The sequence below is a fragment of the Papaver somniferum genome, chromosome 1 (assembly GCF_003573695.1).
Source record: "Papaver somniferum cultivar HN1 chromosome 1, ASM357369v1, whole genome shotgun sequence".
NCBI classification, from domain to species: domain Eukaryota; kingdom Viridiplantae; phylum Streptophyta; class Magnoliopsida; order Ranunculales; family Papaveraceae; genus Papaver; species Papaver somniferum.
Window position 1 is genome coordinate 44185940 of NC_039358.1, and position 14505 is coordinate 44200444.

General features: G+C 39.3%; 1 protein-coding gene across 1 annotated transcript; it reads right to left on the reverse strand.

Annotated features, from left to right (window-relative positions):
• Window positions 1-8280: 8280 nt before the first annotated feature.
• On the reverse strand, window positions 8281-9516 carry LOC113297474. The gene has a single exon (XM_026545989.1). It carries the CDS (start codon window positions 9514-9516, stop codon window positions 8281-8283), a length of 1236 nt encoding a protein of 411 aa, XP_026401774.1.
• Between the last annotated feature and the right edge of the window lie 4989 nt (window positions 9517-14505).

A 14505-nucleotide genomic window follows, 5' to 3' on the forward strand; every position in this document is an offset into this window, starting at 1 on the left:
GGAAATATATTGCATATCTTGAGAATATTTTCGGTTTTGGAAATTCCTTGGTGTCCAAACTTCCTTGGTCTATAAATATTGAAGTTTGCATTTCGAGCAAACTAATCCTCAGAGCCAGCAAAAATACCTAGTTGTGTTGTTACTGGTGGAGCCGCCTATTCGGAGAGGAAAGTAACCTAATTAGGCAAAATCTCTTACGGCCTCTCGGTTTAAAGACTTCTTTGGGATTGAGAAGCTCTATTGGTATCATTGGTGGGAAACTAGATAATTGCGGTTTATTATTAGTTTTCAATTGATTTGATTGACTAACGGTTGTTGAACTTTGATTGCACTTAGTTTTTTTATGCTTGAGAATCTTCTCTTGTGATATAAGATTCACTCAAACTAGATCGAAGTTTCGACGGGGATCTTTAGACTGTTTGTAGTTCTAAAGACGTCTTGTGATAATCCATTGTTAATAGACTCCGTTCTGTGTGAGATTGATTACAATAGATTAAAGTTGATTGTGTGCAGGTGTTTATTGAAGATCTAAGAAGATTTGCAGACGAAGAAGATTTCTGAGTTGGGTTCATAATCTTTGGTGTGCACAATACTTGTTTCGGGTAAAGGATCCAACTATAATCGGTTTATCTTTGTGATAGATTGGATTGATTAGTTGAGTAGATCGGCATCAATACAATTCCTTGTGATTAAAAGTATTGATTGCAAAATCTTGACAATTACTTTGGTAGTTGCTATTGGATAGATCTAAGGACCTGACAAAGGAGTTTATTGGGATAAACAGAAGAGCCTTTTGTCGAACTCATATCACTTGATTGAAAAGAGTTGTTACTGAACAGATTTGTTGTTCCTTTACTGTTTGGAATATGAAACAAAAGAATTGGTCCAAGTGCGTGACTTATTGCAAGTTGGAGGCGCAGGGATACAAACGGAACTAGGTGAACTATAGGTTTAGTTGTTTGGTCTCAACTATACAAAGTTGGTTTAGATTTTGTATAGTGGCTTAATCATGAGAGTATTCAATTCTGGACAACGTCCCGGGGTTTTTCTGTATTTGCGGTTTCCTCGTTAACAAAATCTTGCTGTGTCATTTACTTTTATTTTCCGCAATTATAATTGTTGTTATTATAATTTAAAGTAAATTACACAAATGTTAATTCCTATTTACTTGATAGTAAACTTATTGTGTTTGGTGAAGTCCTAAACTTTTATCAAGTAAACATACTTCGTTGTTGTATTGTCTCTATCTTGTATCCATAGTCAATCACGCAAGTTATCTTGTTGTCGTATTGTCTCGATATCATTTCCATAGATAATCACACGAAGTGTGAACCGATTAGTTGTATTGACTCGACTCAGTCCATAGACAATCACTTTCGGAGAAAGGACTTATAGGCGTTTTACATTGAGGTATATTTGAATACCCTCGTCTTTTCACGAACACTCAACACCTTGTGGATGCCCCAACCTCTCTCCAGTCAACTATGTCTAGTAATATTTCCATTCTAGCTTGGAACTGTCAAGGTATCAACCAAGATCCCACCATCCAACACTTGCAAGGAATAATGAAATCACATAGACCAGATATTGTGTTTCTCTCAGAAACTCTTGCATCTGCACAGCATATGACCTCCATTCAGCAGACCTTCAGGTTTGACAACAGTTTAACTGTTCCGAGGATTGGACACAGAGGTGGCATGTGCCTAATGTGGAAGAACATAATACAAGTACAAATTCTACTCCACTCTCAAAGCTATATTCATGTGCTTGTGACCCCGCAACCTCCAGCTCTTCCTTGGTCATGTATCGGAATGTATGGTTCGCCTCACCCGGATGCCAGATGGGATTTATGGAACAACTTATCTAATTTTTTTCAACCTTCACCATTACCATGGGAACTGATCGGAGATTTCAACGAAGTCATACTACAATCGGAAAAGAGAGGAGGAAGACTGGTAACATATGCTCAAACTCAACTGTTCTTAAATATGATTGATACAACAAGATTGATAGACCTTGGATTTCAAGGTGATCCTTTTACATGGACAAATCATCAACAAGGTGATAATTTCATCATGGAACGGCTTGACAGAGCCATGGAAAACCATAGATGGCGAAGGACTAACCCACATGCAGCTGTCATACATCTTCCACGAATTGCATCAGATCATGATCCTATCCTACTCAGGACCAAACACTTAAACTGGAGAAATGAGTGAAACTACAAATTCGAACACCTATGGTTATCTCACCCTAATATCCACCACATTGTCACTGGTGCTTGGGAAAGAGCGTCTGATGAAGAGCCGACGACCAATCTTCAAGTCAAACTCATCGCAACTGCAAACATCCTTACACAATGAAATAAGGAAAATTTTGGTCATCTCCCCACCATGATCAAAACGTCTATGGCGCAGATACAGTTTGCACAACATCAATGTGCAACCCAGACATGTATAATTTTAGCTCATTGGATACAACAAGAAAAGGAGCTTCGTGCTGGCCATCTAGCCCTATTACAGTGTCACGCCACATACTGGCAACAACGAGCAAGAATTCAGTGGCTCCAATCTGGCGACAGAAACATAACTTTTTCTCACACCACAACAACTGTACACCGAAGCTTCAACACCATCCAGCAACTGCGAGATCAGAATGGCAACTGGGTTTTCGAAAAAACCCAGATGATAGACCTACTATTACAACACTTCACCGATCAATACACGACGCCTAGTACCAGATTGGATGACCACCTATTCTCTACGGTTGCCCCACGGTTAACAACAAACCATTGAAATACTCTGACACAAGCAGTAACTGAAGCCGAAATAAAGGAAGCACTTTGGTCAATTGGCTCGGAAAAAGCACCCGGACTGGATAGATTCACAAGTAAGTTTTTCAAAGTTTTTTGGGACACCACCAAATCCTAACTCTTTGCAATGGTCCGATAATTCTTTGAGAATTTTAATATGCACCCCCTGATGAATCTCACCAATCTAACACTCATACCAAAAGGAGAACACCCAACAAATGCATCCCAATTCCGACCTATTGGCTTGTGCAACGTCACCTACAAAATCATAGCCAAAATCCTGGTCAATCGATTAAGGCCATTACTACCTTTCCTTATCGGCCTCTACCAAAGTGCCTTTGTACCTCAGAGATCAATCCAAGATAACATAGCGATAGCTGGAGAACTTTTTCACTATATTAGAACCTCCCCCAAAACCAAAGATCCCAAAATAGGCTTAAATTAGATATTCAGAAAGCATATAACAGTCTGGATTGGGGTTTCGTGAAGAGGACTTTTACAGAACTCGGCTTTCCCGAAAAGTTTATCCAATATATCATGTTATATATATCCACAGTAACATACTCCGTCAACGTCAACGGCACCCCGCATGGATATATTTCACCTTCTCGAGACATAAGACAAGGAGACCAACTATCACCATATGTTTTCATTATTTGCGCGGAAACCCTTTCAACAAACTTGGCACATCTGGAACACACAAAACGCATTACAGGGCTGAGCATCTCCAAGAAAGCACCACCAATACTTCATTTAATGTATGTTGATGACCTTCTTCTAACGTTCAAATCATCCAGACAGATTTGTACTCATCTCAACCAGCTACTCGATGCCTATTGCGCCTCAGCTGGACAACACATCAACCCCAACAAATCTCATATAATCTACCATCCACGACTTGACCCCACTGCCATTGGTGAAATCCAAAGCGTCTTCGACATGCCGACTACATCAACACCACCATTGTACTTGGGAGTCTACTTCAAAAGCGGAAGAACATCAACTCATATTTTCCGTCCACTACTACAAAGAATGGCTCACAAAGCAAAAGTATGGAAAACGAAATGCCTAAATAAAAAAAGGAAGGTTAGTACTCATTAAAACTTCACTATTACCTACTGCAAACCACATCATGCAGACAAACCTGTTACCGATGCAAGTTCATAAGGAAGTAGACAAGATTATTAGGAATTTTTTGTGGGGTCATGATGCATCTATCAGGAAACTACACCCTATGGGATGGGATAAACTATCGAGACCCATAGAAGAGGGGGATTGGGAATTAGGAAAAGATTAAACCACAACAAAGCACTATTACTCAAACGAGTTTAGCAAATTCATGATCATCCTGATTCGATTTATACATCAATGTGCAGAGAAAAATAATTCAACACCCCCCCCCCCCCCCACCCCCATCCTCAACTAGCCCTCTTTGGAAACAACTCTCATCCCTTCTTTCTTGTATCACACCCCATATTTTTCACAAAATAGGTACAGGAAATTCAGTCCGGACCAATTTCAATTGGATACCGGATCACCCACCTCTCGACCAAAACCAATGTCAGGATTTCCCCTTTGTATCTGATCTTATAGATACAACTTCAAATTCTTGGATACATGACCGCTAACATCCACCTTCCGCAAAATGGTCCCCCGGATAAAATTGTTTGGCCAGATACAAAATCTGGAAAATACACTGTTAGGTCCGGGTACCGTCTGCTCACTCACCACCCCACCACTACCTCTTCCATTAACCAGCTACAACCCTCAAAACACATCTGGACATTAAAATGCCCCCCAAAAATACAGTTTTTCTTGTGGAAAGCTATCAATGAAGGCCTACCTACCTTCACACTATTACATAAAATACACCTTACTACCACCAACTTATGTCCCGGATGTAATTTATATCCAGAAACAGCTGAACATATCCTTCTCACATGCCGGTTCGCCAGAGCAACTTGGGACCTTCTCTTCAATCATCATGTAGTGGATCCTGCCTTTCTTCACCAAAGACCACAATCTTTGACTCCATCAACCAACTACTACAGCTCAAACAATCTACAATTGCCACAACTTCATTTTGTTTCATATTGTGGGCACTTTGGTTAGCCAGAAACGATTTGATCTATGGCAGGAAGAATAAACCCCCACCGATGTAGTCAATTTAGCAAACCACATGCATCAAGAATACAATTGGGAAAATTCAATAGTACCTCCACCTCTGCCCGACATGAATGCTACAACACCTGAAACTTCAGCACTCCGGATGACTAGAAGTGTTCAAGTTGGTTGGAAACCACCAGAACCACATTGGATCAAGATCAACACTGATGGAGCTGTTCGCGGCCATCCGGGACCCGCGGGGGGGGGGGGGGGGGGGGGGGGGGGGGGGGGGGGGGGGGGGGGGGGGGGGGGGGGGGGGTTTATTTGTAGGGACTCGACAACCACATTAATTGTTGCAGTGGCCCAACCTTTAGGAATCACAACAGTGCTGCTAGAAGAGACATGGGCACTCCTCACGACTTTAAGAATGGTCATCGTTTACCAATGGACTAAAATCTACATTGAATCAGATTCGCAGACCCTAGTCCATTTCGTCAAGAAACTGGCTGATTCCCCATGGTACCTGAGAGACATGATTGCTGAGATCACCAAAAGACTGGAAGAAATTCCCCACTACAAAATTCGACATGATTACCGGGAAACAAACCAGGCAGCAGACACTCTTGCTAATCATGCTGCGGATAATAGTCAGTAAGAAGTAATGCAAACTAAAATATGGGAATACACGGTTCCGGTTTTTTGCAACAATCGGTATTAAATGACACCAGGGGAGTAACATTCCCACGTGTAATCCCACTTTAACTTAAATTCAATCCTCATGCTTCAAAAAAAAAAAAAAAAAAACTCATTTTGATAGGGAATCGAGTCGCTTTATTAAGCGGCAGGAGATTAATTTCGGGGCAGTGACTGTTTACAGAAAAGAAAAAAGAAAAGAAAAGAAGGGTAGTCATTTTTGGTGATCCTAATCCATCCGAATCCGAAAGAAGAAAGATCCATCTAAAGAAGAGTAACTATTACATAATTTTTGGGTCACTTTGGATGACCAACAACCAGAAATATGTGGATTTTGTTGAAGTAAAAAATATTTCACTAAGAAAATAATAACCAGAAAGATTTCACTAAGGGATAAAAACGCAAAATAAACAAATGCGCATAACAAAAGAAGAAGTAAATCAGGTCCTCAACATTGAACTCGGCCCATACGGCTGTGCTTCTTGGCACTAGGCGGTAACGTCTGCAAGTTTTTGACTAGTTGCCGCCAATTGCTCACACAATAACATCACGAGCACGATGGCACAAACTTAACAATCACCCGTCGACAACTTCCTTTAATAGTTTGCAGTTTGAGCCAACCATATATGTTCACAAAGGAGGGTGGTATTCCCCTCTGATTGGTTGCTGGTAACGATGCAGAACCAGATGCAACAACGATTCAGTGGTGAAGCAAAATATTCTATGTGCTTTGGCCTTAGAAAGAAACAGTCAAAAGAAAAAACTGAAAATGGATGGAAAGAAGTCATTTCAGGAGAAATGCTCAAGATGTACTCTTAACAATATTCGGAACTCAATCTAGAAAGTTAGATGTTAAGTACTGAGTTCGTAAGCATATGTCACTGTGTCAGTATAACTAATTACAAGAATTTACCGCATTAACAATAGTACAATACTAATAACCTAAATACAGCTTTTGCAGATATACAGTTTGGTAATGGCAGGCGTGAACTGGGTGTATCAGCTATTAATATGTGCACTCATCCTCTCAGACAAATACGAAATCCTCCCTGCCAACACAAACATACTTGTTCTGGTTCCTAGTAGTATGATGCAAAGAGCCTAGCTATAATAGAGCCTTGTCTTGTAGACTGAAAGGTAGCATTATTAAAAGATGGAAAATTGACTTAATCACAGATAGAGCAGTACATAAATTCATAAATCATGTTGGTTGTTACAGAGAATCAAATGTTTTCTAACTCATATATCTATATCTTTCTAAATAATCATATAAAACAGAGTTGTGCCATACTGACAATTGAGAATGATTTAAATTAGCTCCATATTCAAGGGAGTCTAACAGATTCATATGCATTTGTGATTCTGAATCGACCTCGAGTCATATACTGTATATGACTAAAACCCAGAGTCGGCCTTAAGCTACATCCGGTAACCATATGTTTCAGCCACAACTGCTTGGGTAAGATCCAGATAAAATCCCCATATCTCAGAGAGAACCAAACCGAGTAATCAAAATGCAGGCAACTTACATAGATGCAGAACCAGATAACAAAATAGCAATTAACTTGACCGGATCTGCTTGTGTAGGATCCGGACAGATGCTATATATCCTAAAATGAAACAAATCTGAGGAATACATAAATATCCTAACAACTGCAGTAAAGTTCTACATGCTGACTCAGATACCAAGGAGGGTGGTTTTCTCCTGATTGGTTGCTGGAAACGATGCAGAACCAGATGCAACCATTCTAGTGAAGCAAAAAATTCCAAGTGCTTTTGCCTTCACAGAAACAGCCAGAGGGAAACTGAAAATGGACAGAGAGATGCTCAAGTTGTACCGCAATATTCAGAACTCAATCTAGAATTTTAGATGGATGCAAGTCTTTAACTTAAGCACTAAGTTCGTAGGCATATATCAGGGCGACTGATAACAAGAATTCTACTGTATTAACAATATTAAGTACCTAAGTACAGCGTTCGCAGAAACATAGTTTGGTATTGCCAGGCGTGAAGTGGGATGTATCAACTAGTTACACGTGCACTCGTCCTCTTAGACAAAGATACCGAAATCCTTGCTGCCAATGGGAACATTATGTTTTCTAATTCCTAGCAGTATGGTGCAAGAAGCCTAGCTATAATGGAGCCTTGTCGGGAAGACGGAAATGTAGCATTATTAGAAAACGGGCAACTAGCATGATTGCAGATAAAGCAGTGTAGAAACATAAATCATGTTGGTTGTTACAGAGAATGAAACGTGTCAACTTGTATATCTATATCTTTATATCCAAGTAAATGGAGATGTGCCATCCTGCCATCTTGGGTGAGTTGTGTCATATAATGCATATTAGTCCTAGCTACAGCACATAAATCATTCTGCTGGTGAATAAAGTGAAAAAAAAAGAGCCCATGGTACTGTATGTCTTTAAGTTCTAACCTTACTCTACTTTAAAACTCCATCACCAAATATAAAAGTAGCTACAAAGTGCACAAGGCATACTAGTAAATAGTGATATAAAGAGAAGCACAACTAGCCAAGCATGATAGCTGAACTTCAATTCGGAAACTCAAAAATAAAGTCGCAATATATGAAATAGCAATAATGTAAGACCCAACATTCACGACGATAGTTACCAAATAAATGCAGGAACGTGCAGATATATTCCTTGCTTCTACTGCACACGCATTTGATTGAATCCTTCCATTTGCTTTTCAAACTGGGACTTGTATTCTTCACCTACCTTTCTTGGCACGTCAGCTGTTTCCATTGTCTTTGTATTTTCTTCTCCTAATGCTTTTAGTGAAACCAAGGTGTTCATATGTGGGATTGCTTGAAATATACTTTTATCCCTGCCAAAATCCACAAGCAGTTTTGAAGATAAAGAATTCAGGTCATGAATCAGGACCTTTGTCTTTGAGCGACATAGAAGTATATCCCTACACGTCAGGCCAAGCCACTCATGAGCATCGGTGCCGCTTAGACGAAACTCTTCAGTCCATTTGAATGACCCATTTTTCTTCGCCTGCTTCAGTAGCAATATCTCATAAGTATTGGTTTCTTCATCATAGTAGGTACCCGACAAAGAACCCCCTAAAACCCCAAGTTTATAAGCCCAAGTAGTGTGAAAATTTGTAGGTATTTCATACATTATTTCACAAAACAAATCAAAACCCACAACTTTGCCATTTTTCAGCTGCCAAAAGATGCATGGAAATCCACTGCCAACCATCCCACCACCACGTACAGAAACAAACGAATCCAGGCCTATGTCGAATTTCTTCCCTAAGTTCCTCCATCCCTTGCCACTTCCAAGTGTGTACACCTCAACATGTACAGAATCGGGTTCTTTCAACAATTTAAACAATCTAACAACCTTGTACTCATTTGTCTTAGAAACATAACCGAATCCAGTCAACAATCGTTTACCACGACCAGATCTCTTAAATGCTCGCAGATACACAAATTCTCTTGTGATGGGATTACAGATATAAACTGGTTCATAATTCTTCCCCTCATTATCATAGCATCCATTCAGACAAACTAAACCATTACAGGAATTATTAACACTGTAATACTTAAATGGAACAGGGTTTAGTTTCATTCTTGTAAGTCTATGAAAGGGTTGTTCCTCTGAAGAAGAATTCTCAGCATATTCTAAGTAATGAAACTGTCTGTATGCATCAAGTAGATTATCATTCACAAAAAGGAAAGTGAACTTACCATCAGAAGCACCAGCAGAATCAAGATTGTTAAGGCAGTGATCCAAGTGAGACTGAGAAAATTGTTGACGACTGATGACATTATTCCATGATTTGGAGACCAACTTGCAGTCTAGAACTGTCTCAGTTGGTAAACGTGTTAAGATGTTGGAGATTAATTTCACTGAAAGCTTATTAAAGTTCCCCATTAGAAAACCCCTAATGTAGATCTACTGATTGCAACTTGGAAGAAGACTATTTCAGTAGGGTTTTAAGATGAAATAAGATTTGTTGTGGAGACTCTGGAGAGTAGGAGTGGCGACTTCGAGAAATGCGAAGTGGTTCTTTTCCCTTCTTTATAAGGACTCTCTAGGTTCAGGGTTTGGGGTACAACACTTAATGGACGGACTTGTTAAATCTAAACCTAAAAGCCCACTCAAGCAGGACATTAAAGGATATACCTTGACCCTAATTGTAGCCCTAGTTAGCAATTCGGGATTCGGCAAACGTACGGAACGGCAAACGTACGAGTATTATACGGTTTTGTAAAATTCAAATTCGGTCCAAAATTCGGTCAACGGGACGTGATTCGTCATTAATTCGGAACGGCATACGTACGTGTATAATTCGATTTGTAAATGTGAGTTCGGCTCTGAAAATTCGGTATCTATATATAACAAATAATTTGTATTTATAAGGTCATAGACCAATTTTTATGCATGTGTGAGTTATTTAAGGAAAAAATAAACTCAATATGATGATATTAATAATATATATAACATTGGTTATCCAAGAGGACGTCGTATGGTGGTTTAGATGCTTGGTTAGTGAGTTTGAGATCTCTCTCACCTTCACCTTCAAATTTGTTCAGTCGTTTTTGTTTCATAAAAATTACAACACGTCTAATATTCGGTCGTGTATGCTCGGGAGGCAGTAAAGCCCAAAAAATGGAGTCTTTGAAAAGTAAAAGCTAAAGAATTTATGGAGAATTAAGCGGACGTATCATTCGGGATACGTAAAATTCGTGAACGATTCGCGAATAATCCGGGAATGCCACATAATACGCGACTTGGGTTCGGAGTTGCAAACGTACGCGAATAAGACGGTAAAATTCGTGATACGGAAAAATTCGCGAATGATTCGCGAATCATTCGCGAACTTACTAACCAGGATTGTAGCACATTGTATACCAGAAGTCAAAAGCATAAGTTAGAAGTCATTTTTCAAGAGCGGCATCCAAACTTGCTATAAATTTACTCTTGCAAACTAAGATGGGTTTTCCCTTGCTAGGCGATTATGTTTTGTACCAAAAATTTGTATTCATGAATTGATATTTGCTATATGACCCAAAAATGGAACAATGATCCGAAATATACATATTGATTCAGTTTCGTAAGGGAAAGTGATGATGCCCATTTTGCTGTAAAAGGGGTTGTTCCCCCAAAAATGCCAGTTCCACTATCAGAGACCAGCAAGCACTATAATTATGTTCAGAGACTGCATTTCATTCCATCTTTTTGTCCAATGCCTCGTTTATGAAAATGAATGGATCCTTGTTGTTGTAGATGTGGCGGGTACCAAATGCACCATAAACTTTTTTGGTCGTTAACCTATATGGACAAAACGTAATATAATTGTAAGTAGACCAACTTAATAACCATATTATATAGATTTTATATCTCTACCTCTTCTCAATCAGTATGTATGAGACAATGATTCTGTAAACATAATTGTTAAGAAGAGTACGTGGACGATCTCAAAAATCAATATCCAAGGTCAACCTAGTTGTATCTAAATAATCCAATCAAAATTCTGCCAAGTAATTTATATATATATCAAGATACGAATTCTACAAGAAACAAGTCTCGTAATCGGTTACAATTAGATGGACGTATCTACTCAGATTGAATACGTACAACTTCGTAAATCCAATTATAAAGATAAACAATATAACACGGAAAATGAAAAATACAAGACACCAGAAGTTTTCTTAATGAGGAAATAGCAACTGCAGAAAAACCTAGGGACCTTATCCAGATTTGAACACCAAACTGTATTAAGTAGCTACAGATACTAGCCTACTATCATACTTCGGAATGGAATGTAGTTGAAACAGAATCCACCATTCAAGCAATTCAGTTACAATCACGCTCCTTACGTATCTTGAACCTCGCAATGCTCCATGTAATTGCTTCCCTTAGCTGACGTCTTTTACATCCTAAGAATTGCTTCAACCTCCGTGAAGACATTTGATAACAATCTGCCTCTAATAGATAAGCCTATTTGATTTCCTTTTAGCCCAAAGATCAAGCCTTGGAAATATGTCTGCAATAGATAAAGCTAGCAAACCTCACAATCATGAAAACTTACACGCACTTAAATGAGAAGCCTGGATCTTTTACCACCTCTCAAGAACAATCTTCAAAAGATTACTTAAGATCAATTTTCGGATATCTATCTTGAGGAAACAAAAATTTTGAGACGAAGAGAACTTCACAATTTCTATCTATCTTGCCTGAAAAAGATTATGAAAACTCCGATCACAGAATAGCAAAATCAGAATACATGAATTTTCAAGGTAACGATAGTCGGACCTGGCTTCACGAGTCCCCAAAGCGAAGTCTTTTAATTAGTCGTAAACCTAATTAAGTTTCTCAGAGGAAACATAGGTTCATAGAGGACGAATGTAGCTATTAACTAGGACACAAAAGTGTCAGGGATTGAATTTCCCAGCTGAAAGAGCATCTATATTTATATATTTTCAAGATTGGGGGTTGCTTAGAATTCAAGCAAAGATAACTTGGGAATCAGGCAAAAACTTTAGGTCTTCAAAATACAATAAAAGAATACACACAATGATCTGGTTCCGAAACCGTGTATAATGACTTGTTCGATTTGGAAAATATGCCAAGTAAACAATAAGAAAATTGATATTAATTAAAACACATAAGAATTTAATCATGATGCACACACATAAGTATTTAAGTGATCAATGAAGTTTTAAAGTGTTTAATAGATTCATAGAAATGCTAAACATATTTAAAAAATAAGTCTTTGAGCATCTGCTAAATTTGCTGGGACAGTTGGTGACACGGTTCATGAATCGTAAGGATAATTCACGAGTCAGGGAGCTACGGTTCGTAAAATGGGTTCGCCAACCCACTCGGCTCGAGAACCCAGATGTATAATGTTCACGAACTGGGTTCGCCAACCTACTTGGTTTATAAACTCAGATGGACACAGTTCGTTGTTGATGGTGGTTTTTTGACAAGGGAAAAACTTGTAAAAATCGCCTTTGAACCTACACCAGAGACATATCTATAATTATATATTAACTAGAGCTTCACCCAGCTGAACTCTTGGTATTGTATATATATATATATGTGTGTGTTTATAAATATGTATAAATTCCTGACCCGACATCAGAATTATAGATTCGTACTTCTACATCATATTTCGTAAGAGAATTAAGAATGTGTATCCTACTAATGGCCATACTTTCCTTCAATATGCCTGCAAGATTTTAGAACTTCACCCAGCTGAACTCTCATTATTTTATGCACGACCATATGAATTGTCATGCGTTGATCAGTCTACGATGATGGTGCAATTATAAATATTCAGAATAAGCTACTACGCTATTCTGAATTACCAGAAGCATAATATTTGGAATATTACTTCGAGTCCCAGAACTTCCACGGCTGAATTCCTCGAATATGTTTTGTGTACTACAAACGAAGTGCCAACGCCTACATGGCCGCACTCCATAGCCAGGATAATCTGGTTGGGTCTTATACCCTAGCCACGACCATGAATTTCTTATCTAGCCAACTAGGTAGCCAGGCCTGGCCACCAATTCCCTATCTAGCCAACTAGCTAGCCACACCACGATCTCCTTTTCTGTCATCCTGGATATGCCTTTGGCTACGACTATATTTTCTCTCGGCTTATCCTAGCCATCAGGCCACGACCTCATTTTTTTCAGGCCTAGCCTGTCCGTGGCCACGACCATCTTTCCTTACAGCCTAGCCATGTCTCGTCCTGGACTAGCCATCAGGCCACGACCTCTTTGTATTCAGACCTAGCCTGTCCGTGGACACGACCACCTTTCCTTTCGGCCTAGCCATGTCTTGGCCTGGACTAGCCATCAATCCACAACCTCTTTGTCTTCAAGCCTAGCCCGTCCGTGGTCACGAACACCTTTCCTTCCGGCCTAGCCATGTCTCGGGTTGGACTAGACAGTCACACATAACCTTGGTGCACTATGTTATCTACGTGTATTATTGTGGCTAGTTGATTACAATGTCTTCTCATTATTAGTCACACATAACCCTGGAGCCTAGTTGTCTCTTCAAGTTATGCCACTTCGATAAAGTCTGGCTAGCTTAGGCTATTACTCAGTAAAGTATATCGTGGCAACCTGGATAAGACTAGATACAATCCATGACTCTACTAATTCCTACGAGAAATCAAAACATGTTACGTGGGGGAATTATTCATGGGTATTGGTCTTGTGGTTTACAACAACGTGCGGCATGGAAACATCCCATGATAAGGAAGTTACAAGTAGTGACAACGGTTGAAAGCGGTTAAAAGAAGTGGCTAATTAATGGAATGATGGTTTACGGGTTTCCAGAGACTTCCCTAACATCATGGGCGTAACCACACCATTATCACACTATCTCTATCTCTCCACCACCTCCACTACTTACAAGGAAACACTGAGTGTTCCCTACAACTATAAATAGACTACGTTGTCTATTCAGAAGACAGAACAAGCTTATCATTCCCAAGCTATTCTTCTTCCATAGTTCAATAACCTCACACCCAATTCAATCACCACTGATTTCTTCAACTTTCTTTGCTTTCCCTCCCGTAAGATCAACCCATTTTCTCTCTTTTTAACCGAAGCAAAATGTGAACTGCTAACTTCTTGGTTTAGGCTCGTTTTGTACGATTTTTATTTTCGAACCTAAAGAAAGTACTTTGACAGTGTGAATACCAATATTTTGCAGAGTACGCGTCACAATCTTAGTGGCCCCATACGTGTCTAAAACTGTATAACCTTCGCTAGAAATAGGAGCCTGAGTAGCAAGGGATACCGCAGATCTGCTTTATATCATCCCAAGAGAAAGGACGTGAACGGTCAAGATAAAGGAAGAAAAAGGCTAGTCTACATAGGGTCAGCTGGCAAAGGG